Here is a 16,282-nt window from a genome sequence, read left to right as displayed (position 1 = left end):
TCTTTATCCTCAGAGTATCACAACAAAACAAAGCAAATATAACAACAAATTGAGTTCCATTATTCTTGAGGTTCATCTGTGCTCACTGCATTTATCTTTATTCAGTTTCAATAATCAGATATTTTTTGAGGACTTGCTGAAATGTCACTTGGTGACCTCTAAGCTCACTTCCAGCTTTAACTGTATGTTCTTATTTTTAATTTTTTTACTAGACCTTGTGATCTATAACTCTGTGAGTACAAAGAGAGAAAAGACATTGTCCCAACTCTCAACTAAATCACAATCCCATAAGTGGAAGAAGACATAAAACCAATATTAAACTGCAAATTAGTATATGAGAGAGAAAATACTTTTCTCTTTAATTAATGTACTTCCAAAACAGACCTTGCCAACAATGCCAAGGGTTATATAAGAATGGGCACAAATATTATAATTGTGTCAGTACTTTGTATTCAAATTCTTCATATGGGCTTTTGACCCAAATATAGACCATTTTTCATTTTCCACAAAGCTCCTATTCTGAGGCCTTTTCATGGAACTGTTTTGACCCTTGATTCTTGAAGGACAGGCCAGAAAAGAACAACCTATTGTTTACCCTTGCAAGCTACAAAATCTTTCAAGTATGGTCATTTTGGTTCTTTGTATGCTTCTGACCTAGGATCAATTTATCTGAGTTTAAGGAGAGATGTCCATAAGTTGATCACCGTGACATTAATTCTTTGCCTAGAATGGTCCTGAAAGACCAGCCATGAAGTTATTGAAAAATTGTCATCAGTGGTGTCCACAACAATATGAACATTGCTTCCATTGAAGCATCAGCTTTCTATATTTGATGTTAAATTTAAGAGAATTGACTTTCTGAAATACCTAATATTTTCTTTTAGATTCTTCAGGGTCTATTTTCCTTTCATAACTCTGGAACCATAATTGGGACATAATCTTTTAAAATGTAGAAATCTGATTTTGTTTTTATTTCCTTCACTTGAGCATCAGGCTCTTTGACCCTCCAGGGTCCTTTGTTGGAGTGTATTAGTTAGAATTCCAACTCTGCCACTGAGCTGAAGATGCAGTGTTTCTAATCATTCAAATTATCACATATTTGTACTGCAGTAGGGATATTAATTTATCATATTCTTAGCCAATTTCTGTATTCTCAAATGTTTCCTCATGATTTCCACCGTTTTTCCAGCATCGTGTAGATTTCCTTCAGCTTTTGATGGAATCTCAGACTTCTAAAAATTCAGAGACAGACTCTTACAAAGGTAACTTGGGAATTGGGGTTGTCTCAAATTGAATTCTTGAAACCATTATCTCTGGAAGTATGGAAAAAGATTTCTAATTTGTTTATATGATATTACAAACTGCAGTAAAAATGATGCCAAAGATGATGCTACGAGGTTTTAAGATTTGCAGAGCATTATATTTATATATGTACATACACACAGATTTATAAATATATAATGTATATATTACTCCATTTAATCTCCATACCAATTCTGTATACTTTGTGTCAATATTATTTGTATTTTAGAGATGAGAAATCCAAGACTGAGAAAATTTGAGTAACTCCTGCCAAAGGAGTTAGGATTTGAAATAGGATTTGAAATGACATCTGATTGACCTCAAAGTCCAATATTGTATGGTATCACCTAGTTATCTCAGTTAGATGCTTGCTGTTTACAGAATGAGCTCAATGGAGACAATTTTCAAAATTATATTGTATTTGTGATGGTCAAATTAGTCTGAAACTTGAATGATGATAGAAGAATCCCTTTGGCATCTATTGCCTAGGATAACAATGAAGCATAACAAGGTGGGAAAAATAATTTGATATGAGAGAAATTCTGTGGTCTTATCATAACTGTACTACTAAGTACTTGTGTGAACCCATTGGTACATCAGTTCACTTGTTTGGACTTGCTTGTTATAGATAAAAATTAGATCTTGACACAGATGATCACTTAATTACCTTCTAATTTTAAATTCTATAATTTTCTTCTTTTCTGTGGGCCTAAACCATATTTCTTTGTGCTCAGCTACATGGACACCTTGATGGCACATAGAATAGAGTGCCAGGTCTGGTGTCAGGAAGACCTGCATTCAAATTTAGTCTCAAACACTATCTATATGACAAATCACTTAATCCTGTTTGCCCCAGGCTTCTCATCTTTAAAATGAACTGGATAAGGAAATAGCAAATCACTCTAGTATCTTGGCCAAAAAATGACAAATGGGGTCATTAACATTTATTTGTACAGGACTGAAAAATACATGAACAACAGCAATACAGGAAAGAAAGATTATACTTAGTTACATGTTTCTTTTACAATATAAAACTTGTGGGCAAGCTTCCCAAATTGTATTTTAATTAGCACTCTTACCATTTAACCTTAAATAGGATACAATTTTTCCTATCTTGCATCTAAGCATCATTTTTATTTTGCCAGGTATTGGGGTTAAGTGACTTGTCTAAGGTCACATAGCTAGGTAATTATTTGGTGTCTGAGGCCAGTTTTGAACACAGGTCTTCCTGACTCCAGGGTCTGTGCTCTACCCACTATACCACCTAGCTGCCCTGCCCTTAAGCATTCTTACAAGAACTTTTCCCCAGGGAGGAAGCATATTCTGATTGAAGGGTGGAGTTATGATTCAGAAAAGACAGAATTTAGTCTCAGTTTCAGTCACATGTGATTTTGGAACAATAGGCATGTTATTGCTCTGAACCTCAGTTGCCTTATTTGAATAATAGAGTGAAGCATTCTTGCACTAGCAGTTTTATACTTATTATGATAATAAAATGAAATAAAGCAGGTAAATATAAATACTAGGCACTATGTAAATGTAATCAATCTTTATTGTTACCTTTTGGACACCTTCCCTTAAAGGAAGCATCAGAGATAGGATGTAGCGGGATACAGAGGGAAAAGAGAACAGGTTCCTGAAGCCTGGGGAATGAGTTCAATTTTTATTTCTGAAAATGTATACAAATTTGTTTAATTACAGAGATTTAACCTCTTTGAGCCTCAGTTTATTCAGCTGAAAAGTCAATGTCTTAGACTATATGGCTCTTGAAGTCCCCTCCAGTTTTAGATCTGTGATCTCCCTTCAAACATCTCTCCTCCACATTTGCTTCACTGCATTCAAAACTATCCTACCACAGGCACCTAAACCCTCTCCTCTTGGTTGTCAGAGCCTTCTAAAGTGTCTGTGCTATAACACAGTGTTTTAGAAAGAAGAGAGAATTTCCTGAATTGAAGTGTCACTTTTATTACATCCAGAAACAACAACTGAGAATAAGGAGGTCAGTTGAAAGAACAGAACAGAGAAGTAAGGTTGAACAATCCTGGTTAGACTCAACCTCTTTTCTGCCTTGTGTTCATAAATTTAAGTGGGAAATTCCTATTATATCAGTCAATGTATTTTAGATTTCTTCTGTGTATTTTGGAGACTCAGGTAAATGCCATTCCTAAATTTTAGAGATGTGTCTGAATATATAACAAATAGATGATGACTTTGAATATCTTCCTCTGTTTTAGAGCTGAGTGATGAGGAAGTCCTGGCTCAATCTATTATCTTTCTATTTGCTGGCTATGAAACCACCAGCTCTGTCCTTTCCTTCCTTTTTTACAATCTGGCCACCCATCCTGAGGTCCAACAGAAACTTCAACAGGAAATAGATGCATCTTTGCCTAACAAGGTGAGGAACAGAATTCTTCATACCCTACTCCTAATTTACTTTCTAGTCACCCAATTACTTCATCTCCTAATAGAAGTTTTGTCAAATGCTGACTTGGTATTCGTCCATTATTGGAACATTTCAGGGTTTGACAAGGTAAAAATATGCTGAGACTCCATATGTTTACAATAATCTTTCATTGCAAAGAATGAAATCTCAGTTACTAGTGCCAAAACTTGGAAAAATTCTGAAAAAGCTCCTTTGTCCTCTGTTCACAGAGCCATTTTATAATGTTTCCTCCACTTAATGACAAACATTTCTGATCTCTTCTGATACTAAATGTCATTGTGACTTTGGGTCTCCTCTTCACTCCTCACTTACTCTCTTTCCCTGTCTCTCCTTTCATATACCTTGTCCCCTGTTTGACCTCCCCTTCCCTACTCTCCTTTCATCTCTTCTTAGATTCTCATTCAGTCTCTCAATGGGACAGATAACAGGGGTTATTAACTTTTCTTGATATCACAAGATAAAAAGTTTTATGAATGGACACTGGAGTTTGTCCACACCCAGGCACCTCTTTTGGATGCACCAGGATCACCCTTTTTATCCCTCTTGGACAAAGTAGAATAATAACTATCATGGGAACTCTTAAATAGTAATTTCTCTATGAAGTTAGGGAATAGCCTTGAGGGATTAGCCTTGAGGATGTATTAAACATAAAATTTAAACAATGATGAGGGACCAGGCTACCATGATAGGAGGAGGAATGGGGACTAGATAAATTCCTAAAATTAGCCCTATAGATCTCATTGATCACTTAGCAAAGTCCAACTTGAACCCCCATACTTTTGCTGAGAACAATTAAGGGGACATAAAAAAATTCTGAGAGATTCTGTCTTGTCTTGGTTTGGGATCAGGTCTTTTTGTATATAACTCATTTTCTCTAGTATTCTGAAGGTTGACAGAATGTTTTTCTGGGAATTAGGTGATCTCTCCTAAATAGTAATTCCTCCATACTCCCTCTTAGACCCATAATATTCTTCAAGCTATATAGAAGTCTTAGAATAGAAGGATATGATCAGAGTTGCCTTTCCAAACAGATAACTTCATTGTGAGGGATGCTGGGAAAACACCTCTGGCCCCACCTCAAGTGTCTTTTCTAAACTCTGCCATTGCAGATGCATTCCTTTATGTCTATTCTATTTTGAAATACCTTCAGTTTAATAACTGTTATGAAATACTACCAGAGCACCTCAACATTGATGGTATTTTTAGAATTTGGATAGAATGCAATTTTCAGAAGGATAAGAAGAGATGACAAGAAGTGAAAGTTGGGGAGCATTGAAGACATGGAAAGTCTTTTTTCACCCCAAAACTTCAGTGCTAGCCTGATTTGTTCCAAAAGAAAACCTGGAAGAACAGGAGAAAACAATATTTATCTTAGCACAACTTCCTTTTACTGAGGTTTGAGTTTTGCCACAGCTTCAAAGGTCTCATTTGATGAAAACACTTATACATATATAACTTTGAGGGATTTCAGAATTTTTGAGTCACTTCATTAGTTCATTGAAAACTATAATGACTTCCAACTTTCCATGGATTCATTAGTAAAAAGATTTTTATACTTTTCCTTCAGAGGGTATTACACAACATCTGGTGATTAGACTTAGAATGAAGATGATATAGACTCATTCTAAGACCAAGTGAAAAAAGGCAGATGAGATGTCACCTTAATACTTAGAACTGTTTGTTCTCTTCTCAGGAATCAGTCACCTATGAAAATCTGATGCAGATGGAATACCTAGACATGGTGATACATGAAAATCTCAGAATGTTTCCTATAGCTGGTAGGATTGAAAGGGTTGCTAAGAAAACTGTAGAGATCAATGGACTAACGATTCCTAAAGGCACAGTGGTGATGGCCTCACCATTTGTCCTTCATCGTGACCCAGAACACTGGCCAGAACCAGAGGAGTTCCGCCCTGAAAGGTAAGAACATTTTTTATTTTTAAATTAGGGAAAATATTTCTTCTCATCATGATTAACTGAAATAGTTTTAAAAGAACATTGATTGGGAGACTGGGTAAGGATTTGAATCTATTTTTGTATTTATCATTTAAAAATAAAAATAATAATAAATAATAATTGTCCTTTTTATGATGACTCTGAGTCTGTAACTTAAATTCTTTCTGCAACCCTGTAGAATGTTTAGAGTAACCATTTTAGGAGCTTAGACATAGGCACTTTAGACATGATTGCCCTTATTTTATGGATGCAGGAACTGAAACACATATATAATGGCTTGGCATTAGCTATGCAACTGAGAAGTTTCAGAAGTGAATTTTGAATACTGGTCATTATTAGAGTTTCCAAGTTGAAAAATGAATGTTTTAACTGTCTGCCATCTAAGACCTCTTCTGGCTTTAAATTATATAATCTTTGACTCTTTTAATTAGTAATTTTATATGTCATCTATTTTATGGCCAATGCAAATATATATATATAATTTTTTCATGTATCAATTATTTGTGGATGTTTGTCAAGGCTATAGTAGTAACTGAAATTTTTTAGGACATATCAAATAAAGGATATGATGGACCAGAATTCAAAGTTCACCTCTGACATGACTTAGCTATATGGCTAAAGGAAACCAATGATCTCAATCTACATAGAAACTCTTTCAAACATTTTCATCCCTCTAACCTCCCATTGTTCTTTCTCTTTCCATTCTCTCCACTGAGGACCTTCCCTCATATTTTGCCAGAAAAACTGTGGCTATTCAGAATGAACTGCTTGTTTTCCCTTCTTCCTCGTCTCCCATCAGTCAGGTACCTCCTGCCACTAACCCCTCCTTTTTGCTTCTATTATATGATGAAGTAATCTTATTCTTTACAAAGCCAAACTCACCTACTTATTCAAGATTTCATCTCTTCTAACAGATTGTCCCATCAGTCTTCCTCATCCTATTTTCAATCTATCCCTGTCTACTGACTCATTTTTTGCTCTCTATAAACATATTCATGTTTTTTCTATCCTGAGCAAACCCTTACTAGATCCTCCTCCCTTCCTGCTATTATCCAATTTCTCCTGTCCTTTGTAACTAATCTCCTCAAGAAGGTTATGATTATCTACAATAAATAATCCACTTTTTCTCCTGTCAACTTCTTCTTTTTCTTTGAATTTTAAATACTTACTTAAAATCTTTTGTTGTTGTTTTCTTGTTAGTTGTGACTGATTCTTCATGACTGAATTTAAAGTTGTTTTTTTTTTCTTTTGTAATGCAATGGGGTAAAGTAACTTGCCCAAGGCCACACAGCTAGGTAATTATTCAGTGTCTGAGGCTGGATTTGAACTCAGGTACTCCTGATTCCATGGCCAGTGCTCTATCCACTATGCGACCTAGCTGCCCCTTTAGAGTTTTCTTGACAGAGATATTGGAGTGCTTTGCCATTTATATCCCTAGATCATTTTAAAGATAAGGAAATGGAGGTAAACATAGTTATATTTATTGCTCAGGGTGGCATTGTTGGTGTTAAGTGTCTGTATTCAAATTTGAACTCAGATCACTGACTCCAGATCTGGCTCTCTATTCACTATGACCTGCTACCTAACAGCCTCAAAAAGAATTTAATCTAATTGAAATGCTATTGTAGTAAAAGATGAGTAATCTCAGGGCAGCCACGGGGCTCAGTTGATAGAGCACTGGCCCTGAGTTCTAATTTGACCTCAGTCACTTAATAATTGCCTAGCTGTGTGACCTTGGACAAATCACTTAATCCTATCACTTTAAATAAAATTTTTTTAAAAAAGAGATAAGTAATCTCATTCCTTACATTTCTTAGAAACTCAAAGTTTAGAATTGTTACAATCTAAAGAATGCTACTATAAGAACAGATTATTTGAGTTTGTAGCAATTTCTGTCTTTCAAACTCAGTTTGGGATTTTTAAAAATGACAAGTAATAAAGAGGACATTCTGATAAATAAATTTGCTCCAAAAACAAATAAATGATGCTTCAAATATTTTCAGCATCTTCTTAAGGCAGATTTCTTAATGTCTGATTGTTTTCTCTCCCTTTTTATTTTTCCATTGTTCAAAATTTTGATTTTCAAATTTTTCCCCTCTTTTTTGAGAAGACAAGAAATAGCATATCAATTTTACATGTGAAGTCATGAAAAAAACATATTTCTTATTAGCTGATGGTGGGATTCAAATAAATTAACAACCAATTCTCTGCCCTAATGATTTTAAGTATACAAAAAGTTATTCCAAGATACCTCTAAGAGGTAGTTTAATATCTCATGCATTTTATACTCAATGAAGAACAAAAAAAGAGATACACAAAACTAGATTGTTATATATATTACTCACAGAAAGGAAACATATCCTCATGGAGCAAAAGCAGCCAAGTGACCACAGCAGCCAATGTTGGAATATATGCAGAAGCAAAACTCATTCTACCTATTTTACCTCTTTTTTTCCCTTCTACTCATCTGGCTTCTGAAATGGGTGATAAGATAACCCTTGAAATTTTTGTTTCTATTGGTTCATTGTGTTCCAGCTTCCTATTGGTTATATGATCCAGGGAACTCAAATGCATTCATAATATCTCAAGGGAATTTTGGGCATAACATAAAATAGTAACAAATGACAGCTTGTCACCACCTGGTTATTTGACACTTTTTCTCCTTACATTATATATTTGTTTGAAGTAAAAAAAATGAGGGAATTAAATTGTAGTATTTCATCAAAGGTATAATGAATTTTAAGAAATGAATAAAGAAATTTTACAAGTATAGTTCCATCAATTTTTTTCACCTATGAATGGAATGAAAATACTATGGGCACTTAGAAAATGCTTTTGCTCAGATAAGCATTAAAAAGAATAAGGAATGTAATTTTGTGATTTCCACATTGAATGATTGCCCAAGAGATACCTTAGAGAGAACCCTATTTGCAAGTGCCATTTTAGCAGCTGGTTCATTGAACTCAATATAAAATTATGTGCTCATTCTGTTGAGCTTGCTAAATCCAACCACTGATATTAACATTGTGCAAAAAAAAACTAAGAAAAATGAAGTGAAAAACAATATACTTCAATCAAGACTGAGAGTTCCTAATTTCTCTCTGTAGAGATGGATAGAATTTTTCATCATGGGAACTTTGGAATTTATTTTGGTTCATTGAATCAATCAGAGTAACTAAGTCTTTCACAGTTGATCATTATCACAATTTTCCTGTTACTATGTAAATAGTTTTCCTGGTTTTACTTATTTCACTTTGTATCAGTTAAATATGTCTTCCCATTTTTTCTGAAACTTTCCCTTTATCATTTATTTTTTCCAAGTTTTAAAAATTTCATTTATTTATTTTTTCCAACTATACACAAAGATAATTTTCAACAATCCCTTTTTCTGTAAGGGTGTGAGTTTCAAATTTTTATTCCTCTATCCCTTGCCTCCCTTCTCCCCTGATAGAAAGCAATCTAATGTAGGTTATACATGTGTAACTATGCTAAACATATATTCAGATTAATCATTTTGTGAAAGAAGAAGGAAAAATACAACATGAATGGAAAAAATTCATAATACATAAAACAAATATAAAAAACTGAAAATAGTAAACTTTGGTCTGCATTCAGACACCATAGTTGCTTCTCTGGATGTGGATGATATTTTCCATCACATGTCACTTAGAATTGTCTTTGATTATTGTAAGAAGAGTATATTCATCATAGTTAATCATCACATAATATTGTTGATATTGGCTCATTTTACTCAGCATCAGTTCATACAAGTCATTCCAGGCTTTTCTGAGGTCCTGTCCCTTATGAGTTTTAAAATTTTTTATTTTATTTTTCCAATTATACACAGAGGTAGTTTTCATCATTCCTCCATTTGCAAGCTTATGAGTTTCACATTTTCACATTTTTCTAATACCCTTTATTTCTTCTTCCCTCCCCATGGCAGTGAGAAATTTGGTAAAAAGTTGTATATGTACACTTATATTTAACATATTTCCATATTAGTCATGCTGTGAGAGAGAAATTAGAACAAAGAGGAAAAATCATGAGAGAGAAAGAAAAAGAAAAAAAAACATCTCATTCACAATTACAGTTCTTATTAACTTTATATTTTCCTCCATGCTTTCTTCCTTCATTTATACTTTTGCTTTGCCTCTGATTGCTGTCTCCTAATCAGTTCTTCTCTTTTTAAAATATTTTATTTATTTATTTTTCCAACTGCATGCAATGTTAGTTTTACCAATCATTTTTTCGAGGTTTTAAGTTTTACTTTTTTTCTTCTCTCCCTCCCTTCCCCCCCCCCCCCGACAGAAAGCAATCTGATATAGGCTCTACATTTATGACCATGCTAAACATAGATCCATATTTGATCAACCTTTCTTTCTTTCAGCCCTTTTCTCTTTCATTCTCTTTCCCCTTTTATTTTTCTTTTTAAATTTACTTTTTTCATTATTTTTTACTTTCACCCTTCCTTATTATTGGTTCCATCTTTCCATTTCTTTCTGCTTCTTCCTCATTTCCCTATAGGGTAGGATAAATTTTGAAATTCACTTGTCATTCCTTCAGAGTAAAATATGTTCACTGCTCATGCCATCCCTTCTTTCCCTCTATTTAATAGGTCTTTGTGATTCGGTATAGTGTTATTTATCCTTCCGTGCCTCACCTTCTCCTAGCATAGTTCTTTTCATGTCTTGTTTTTAACCTGTCTTGCACTCACCTGTGTTAGGATTTGCTCCTTTTATCTGTCTTAATAGAAGAGCAATTCTAAGGAGTTGACTTATTGTCTGCTAGATTTGATTTATAAACAACCTTAACTTCATAGTCACTTCATAACCTTCACCTTTGTCCAAGGACATTCCCCTCAACTGTCCTATTACAAAAATAATTCTCAAGAGCCATAAAAATCATCAAATTATAATTAATTTATACCATACCCTCTTTCCAAATATGCTCTATAGAAATATAACCATCATGAGCTAAAGTATCATGTAAAGTAAAATCAATCAAGAGCTAAAAGTTGGATCAAATCACAGTCAATCCCCCCACATACCCTTTGTCTAAATATGTTCCTTTAAATTGTCCTAAGACAAATACAGTTCTCAAGAGTTAACTAACATCTGCCCTCACCCCCAATTTCTATTTACTTTCTAAAACATTTCTTGAGTCTTGTATTTGAAGATCAAATTGTCTGTTCAGTTCTGGGTTTTTTATCAGATAAGTTTGAAAGTCCTCTATTTTTTTGAAAAGCCATCTTTTCAACTGAAAGAATATGCTGAATTTTGCAGAATAATTGATTCTTGGTTGTAATCCAACCTCCTTTGTCCTTCAGAATATCAAATTCCAGGCCCTCTGATACTTTAATGTTGTTGCTAAATCCTGCATAATCCTAATTGTCACTCCCTAATATTTAAATTGCTTCCTTTTTGATTGCTTGCTGTAATTTTTCCTTTATGGAGAATTGTGAAATTTGTCTAAAATATTCCTTGGAAGTTTTGTTTGGGGGTTTTTGTCTGGGGGGTGACTGATGGATTATTTCAAGGACTATTTTATTTTCTTGTTCTAGGACATTAAGGAAGTTTTTTATAATAATTTCCTGTATGATATTGTCCAGGTTCTTTTTCTGGTAATGGCTTCAGATGAACAGTAATTCATAATCTCTCCTGGATCTATTTTCCAGATCAGTAGTTTTTCCTAAAAAGTACTTTACATTGTCTTATATTTTCTCAGCTTTTTGGTTTTGCTTGATGGAATCTTGATTTCTGAGTCATTCATGTCCATTTGCATAATTCTTGTTTTGGACATTTTATTTTCTTTGTTAACATTTTTGTTTCCTTTTCCAATTAGTTAATTTTATTTTTCAATAGGTCAATTTTTACTTTAAAATTATTATTTTCTCTGGTTATTTTTTCATAATTCTCCTGAATGGTTCTCATTTCTCTTCTCCATTTTTTTCTTCTTCTCTTCTTTGGTTTTTAAATCCATTTTGAGCTCTTCTAAGAGGTCTTTTTGCAAATGAGAACATTTGCAAATGAAGATTTTACATGTAGGCATTTTAATTTCCCTTCTGTGATGGAGTTTTTAATCACCCCTATCAAAATAGTAGCTGTCAATGGTTTGAGCTTTTTTAAATTATTGTTTCTCTTGTCATTTTGTCAGTTGAATCTGTTCCTGTGGTAAAGGGTATATAGTCCGAAGCTTTTTATTTGACTGGGGGTTTGGGGTTTTGGTCCCTGGGTTTCTGCTCTGTTGTTCCCAGTTTGCTCCCTGGCTAGGGGAGCCTGGCTTCCAAGGGCTTGAATTCTTGCTTTACAAGCTGGACTTGGGACCTTTATTGCTGGCAGAGAGGCATTGGCTGCACTATGACTAAAAGCCTCTCACTGGCTTCCCAACTCTCCCACCTACACTGAGCTATATTACCCTTTTATCCATGAGACAGAACTATTTTTGAAGTTCCTGCAAGATGTGTCTCACTGAAAAGTTGTTTCACTGTTGTTTTTTTCTGGGTTTTCTAATTTTAGGATTTGTTTAGCGGCTTCACTAAAAGTTCTTTTAGGAAAAGCTCTGGGAGTTTCTTAGCTTAGCCCACCATCTTGGCTCCTTCCTTTATCATTTCTTTATAATTTTTTTCATCATTTCTTACAAGACAAGAGTATTCCATCAAAATCATACCACAAATTGTCTAGCCATTCTGCAACCAATATATATCCTTTCAATTTTAATTTTTTTTTGCCATGACCAAAATTTCTATAAATATTTTGCTACTTGGGTTTGCCCTTTTCTTTGATCTCTTTGGAAGATAGACATAGTAGTGGGTTACTAAAGACCAAAGGGTTTACTGTTTTATTGCCTTTTGGGCATAGTTGCATATTTTTCTCTAGAATCATTGCACCACTTCTAAAGCATCTATTTTTTCTTATGACCGCCATCATTGGTCATTTCCCTTTTTCTATTACGTTAGCCAAACTCATAGGACTGAAGTTGTATCTCAGAGTTGCTATAATTTTTCTTTCTCTAATGAAAAATGATCTAAAGCTTGTTTTTCTGTCATTATTGGTAGCTTTGATTTCTTCTTTTGAAAACTACTTTATTTGACTTTTTATCAATAAAGTATTGCCTTTTAAATTTTTTTATTTTATTTTAATTAATAATTAGTTTATTTTAGAAATTTAACTTATCTTCTTATATATTTGAGAAATAATTCAATTTTCAGAGGAAGTTGCTCTAAAATTTCTTTCTCCATTCAGTTGACTGTTTCCTTCAAATTTTAGGTGAATTGGTTTTGTTTGTGCAAAAAGTTTCAAATTTCATGTAACTCAAATAATCCCTTTTACTTCCTGGAATCCTCTCTGTCTCTTGTTTGTATATACCCTCCCCTTATCCATATATATCTGAAAAGATTGTTTTTTGCTTATGATATCACCTTTTGTACCTAAAGCATTCACCCATGCCTATACCATGTGAGATGTTTATGTATGTCTAATGTCTGCCTATTTGTATTCCTTTAATATCTATTTCTTGCCTATTGCTAGAACTAACATTTGTTGCACAGTATTGAATAACAAAGGTTATAACGGGTATGCTTATTTCACCCTCCCAATGTTATTGGTAAGGATTCTAGTTCATTTTCATCACAGATCATACCTATTTGTGGTTTTAGAGAAATACTACTTATCATATCTCTTTCATCCTTAATTTCTATGCTTTCTATTGTTTTTAATGGGAAAAGATGGTGTGTTTTTTGAAAAGCCTTTTCTGTAACTATTAATACAATCCTATTATTTTTTGAATTAATATCAATTATTCTTATACTTTTAAAATAGCTTTTAATTTTTCAATTTGAAGGTTTTTTCTCATATTAAAAATAATATCTCCTATACTTTTTTATTTTGTTGTTTTTATTTTATGCTTAAATAAGGATTTCTAATTTTTCTTTTTCTAGTTTTTTCAAATTTCATGCCCATTTCATAGATAGGTACTTTCTTTGTTTATTGATTAAGTGTTTAGAGATATAAAAATTTCCCTCAGAAATACTTTGATAGTATGCCATAAAATTTTAGTTATCTCATTGTGGTCATTATCTTTTATCAAATTATTGCTTGTTTTTATGATTTGTTCTCTGATTCATTCTTTCTTGAAGATTATGTTATTTAGTTTTCAATTAATTTTTAATTGGTGCTTCAAAGGTTCTTCATTGAATTCAATTTTTATTTCATTATGGTTCAAAAGGAGTACATTTAATATGTCTTCTTTTATGCATTTATTTGTGAGGATGTTGTACTCTTATAAATGATTAATTTTGTGAAAATTCCATTTATAGTTTATAAAAAAGTATTTTTCATTTATATTCCAAATTAATTTTCTCCAGAAGTCTATCCTAATTAAAAAAATCTATTTATCTCTTTAACTCATTTATTATGAATTCAACCCTTTATCTTATTCATTTTGTGAATTAGATTCCTCTAGTCCTAGGAGGGGTAAATTGTTCATTCCCAATAGCACAATTTTACTATCTATTTTCTCCTCATTGAACACTACTTTTAAGATTATGAATGTGTTTCTATTTTGTGCATCTATGTTTTGCATTGATATTACTTCACTGTTTATGGTACCTTTTAGCAAACTGCATTCTACCTGATTATCTCTTTTAATTAGGTTTATTTTTGCTTTGTCTGAGATCATGGTTGACCATTTCACTTCAAGTGAAGCATACCAGATCCTGTAAAGTTATTTACGTTAACTTCATGTGTGTTTCTTTCTGTTAAAGGTAGATGTCTTTTAAACAACACATTGCTTGATTTTGTTTTCTAATACATTTGCCAACTGCTTTCAATTGCAGTACAAATAACTGGTTTCATTTATATTCATAGCTGTGAATTGCTAACTGTGTATTTTCCTTAGTTTCCTCCTTCTTTTTCTTTTCCCTCTTTTTTGTGCTCCTCCTTCTTTTCCTTTTCATATTCTTCCTTCTTCTTCTTTTTCTCTCTCTTTGTCCTTTACCATCCTCAAAAGACTTTTTTTATTGCTGCCTACAGATTTTCTTTATCTACCTTCCTTCTTATCACATCCTCCCTATCTCCAACTTCCCCTTCTCCTCCCCATCTGTCCTCTCCTACCCCATTACTTTCTCTTAGTCTCTTCTCCTCCTACTTCCCTATTGGAATTTCTGAATACAACTGAGTGTGTACATACATACATCCTTCTTTGAACCAGTGCAAATGAGTGAAATTGAACTATTGCCCTTTCCCCCACCTCATTTTCCCTTACATTGCAAATCTTTGAAGTATGATAACATTTCTCATTTTTCTTCTCCCTTACCCCTTTTTTCTCAGACTTTTACTATCTCTTGAGAACATCTCAACATAATCAGTTCACCCCCATGCCCTTTGCCTAGCAGACTACTTTTAACTACTCTAAAATGATAATAAAGTTCCTGCAGATAAAAGTGCATCATCTTCCAATTCATGAGTACAAATGCATTAAACTTTTTCAGCTCTTCATTATTTCTCATTCATGTTTGCCTTTTTATGTTTCTCTTGAATCTGTTATGTGAATGTTACAATTTCTATTCCACTCTAGCTTTTTCATCAGGAAAACCTAGAATTCTTATATTTCATTTTGACCCTGTAGGAATATATTCAATTTTACTGAGTAGTTATTTTTTGTAATTCTATCTTCTTTGCCATTTAAACTCTCATATTCCTAGCACTCTATTTCTCTATTTTGGTTGCTGCTAAATCATGTGGAATCCCAACTGTGGCTTCACAATATTTGAATTGTTTCTTTCTTGCTACTAGCATTATTTTCCCATTGACCCTGTAGCTCTGGAATTTCATTATAATATTCTTGGGAGTTTTTATTTTAGGATATTTTCCAGAGTATATTCATGAATTCTTTCAATTTTTAACCTTACTCTCTGCTTCTATGATTCTGAGTATTCCTTTCTAACTTTTGAAATATTATGTCTAAGTTTTTATATTTGATTATGGGTTTTAGGTAATCCAGCAATTCTTAAATTGTTTCTTCTTGATCTATTTTCCAGGTCAGTTGATTTTCTGATGAAATATTTGACATTTTTTCTAGTTTTTCATTCTTTTGACTTCATTTTTTCATTGATGTTTCATGGCTTCCTTATTTCCATTTGTGCTATTCTAATATAAAGGATTATATCTTTCAGTGAGCTTTTAGACTTCTTTTTCTTACTAGTTCAATTTTGCTTTTAAGGGATCATTTTCTTCAGTATTTTTCTGTTATATTTTATTTTTTTAACCAATCTGTTCTTCTCTTTCCATAATTCTCTTGCATTGTCCTCATTCTCCCTCCCATTTTTCTTCTACTGCTCTTTTTTAATTTGTAAAATATTTTTTTCCTTTTTAATAAAAGTCTTTCTTTTTTAACTCTTCTGAGAATTCTTTTGGGGGATTTTATCCAATATGGAGTTTTCTGTAAAGTTTTGTTTGTTTATTTTTTCAAATCATTGACTTCTTCTAAGTTTGCGTCTTGAACTTCCTTGTTGTTTTCATAAGTTTTTAATGATTGTTTTTCTCATATTTTCCCATATTTTTTATGGACTTTAAACATTATGTT

At 33.0% G+C, this 16,282-nt stretch overlaps 1 protein-coding gene across 1 annotated transcript in view; it reads left to right on the top strand.

Moving 5' to 3' along the window:
• Positions 1-16,282, top strand: part of LOC141497278 (cytochrome P450 3A24-like) — a 44,823-nt gene that overhangs the window by 25,300 nt on the left and 3,241 nt on the right. The window contains exons 9-11 of the mRNA XM_074199917.1: positions 1,190-1,262; positions 3,537-3,697; positions 5,439-5,665. Of these exons, the coding sequence (XP_074056018.1) occupies positions 1,190-1,262; positions 3,537-3,697; positions 5,439-5,665 (461 nt within the window). The remainder of the gene's footprint in view (positions 1-1,189; positions 1,263-3,536; positions 3,698-5,438; positions 5,666-16,282) is intronic.

This window comes from Macrotis lagotis, chromosome X, assembly GCF_037893015.1.
Source record: "Macrotis lagotis isolate mMagLag1 chromosome X, bilby.v1.9.chrom.fasta, whole genome shotgun sequence".
NCBI classification, from domain to species: Eukaryota; Metazoa; Chordata; class Mammalia; order Peramelemorphia; family Peramelidae; genus Macrotis; species Macrotis lagotis.
The sequence above is the reverse complement of the archived record's forward strand: the minus strand, read 5'-3'. Positions and strand labels throughout refer to the sequence as shown.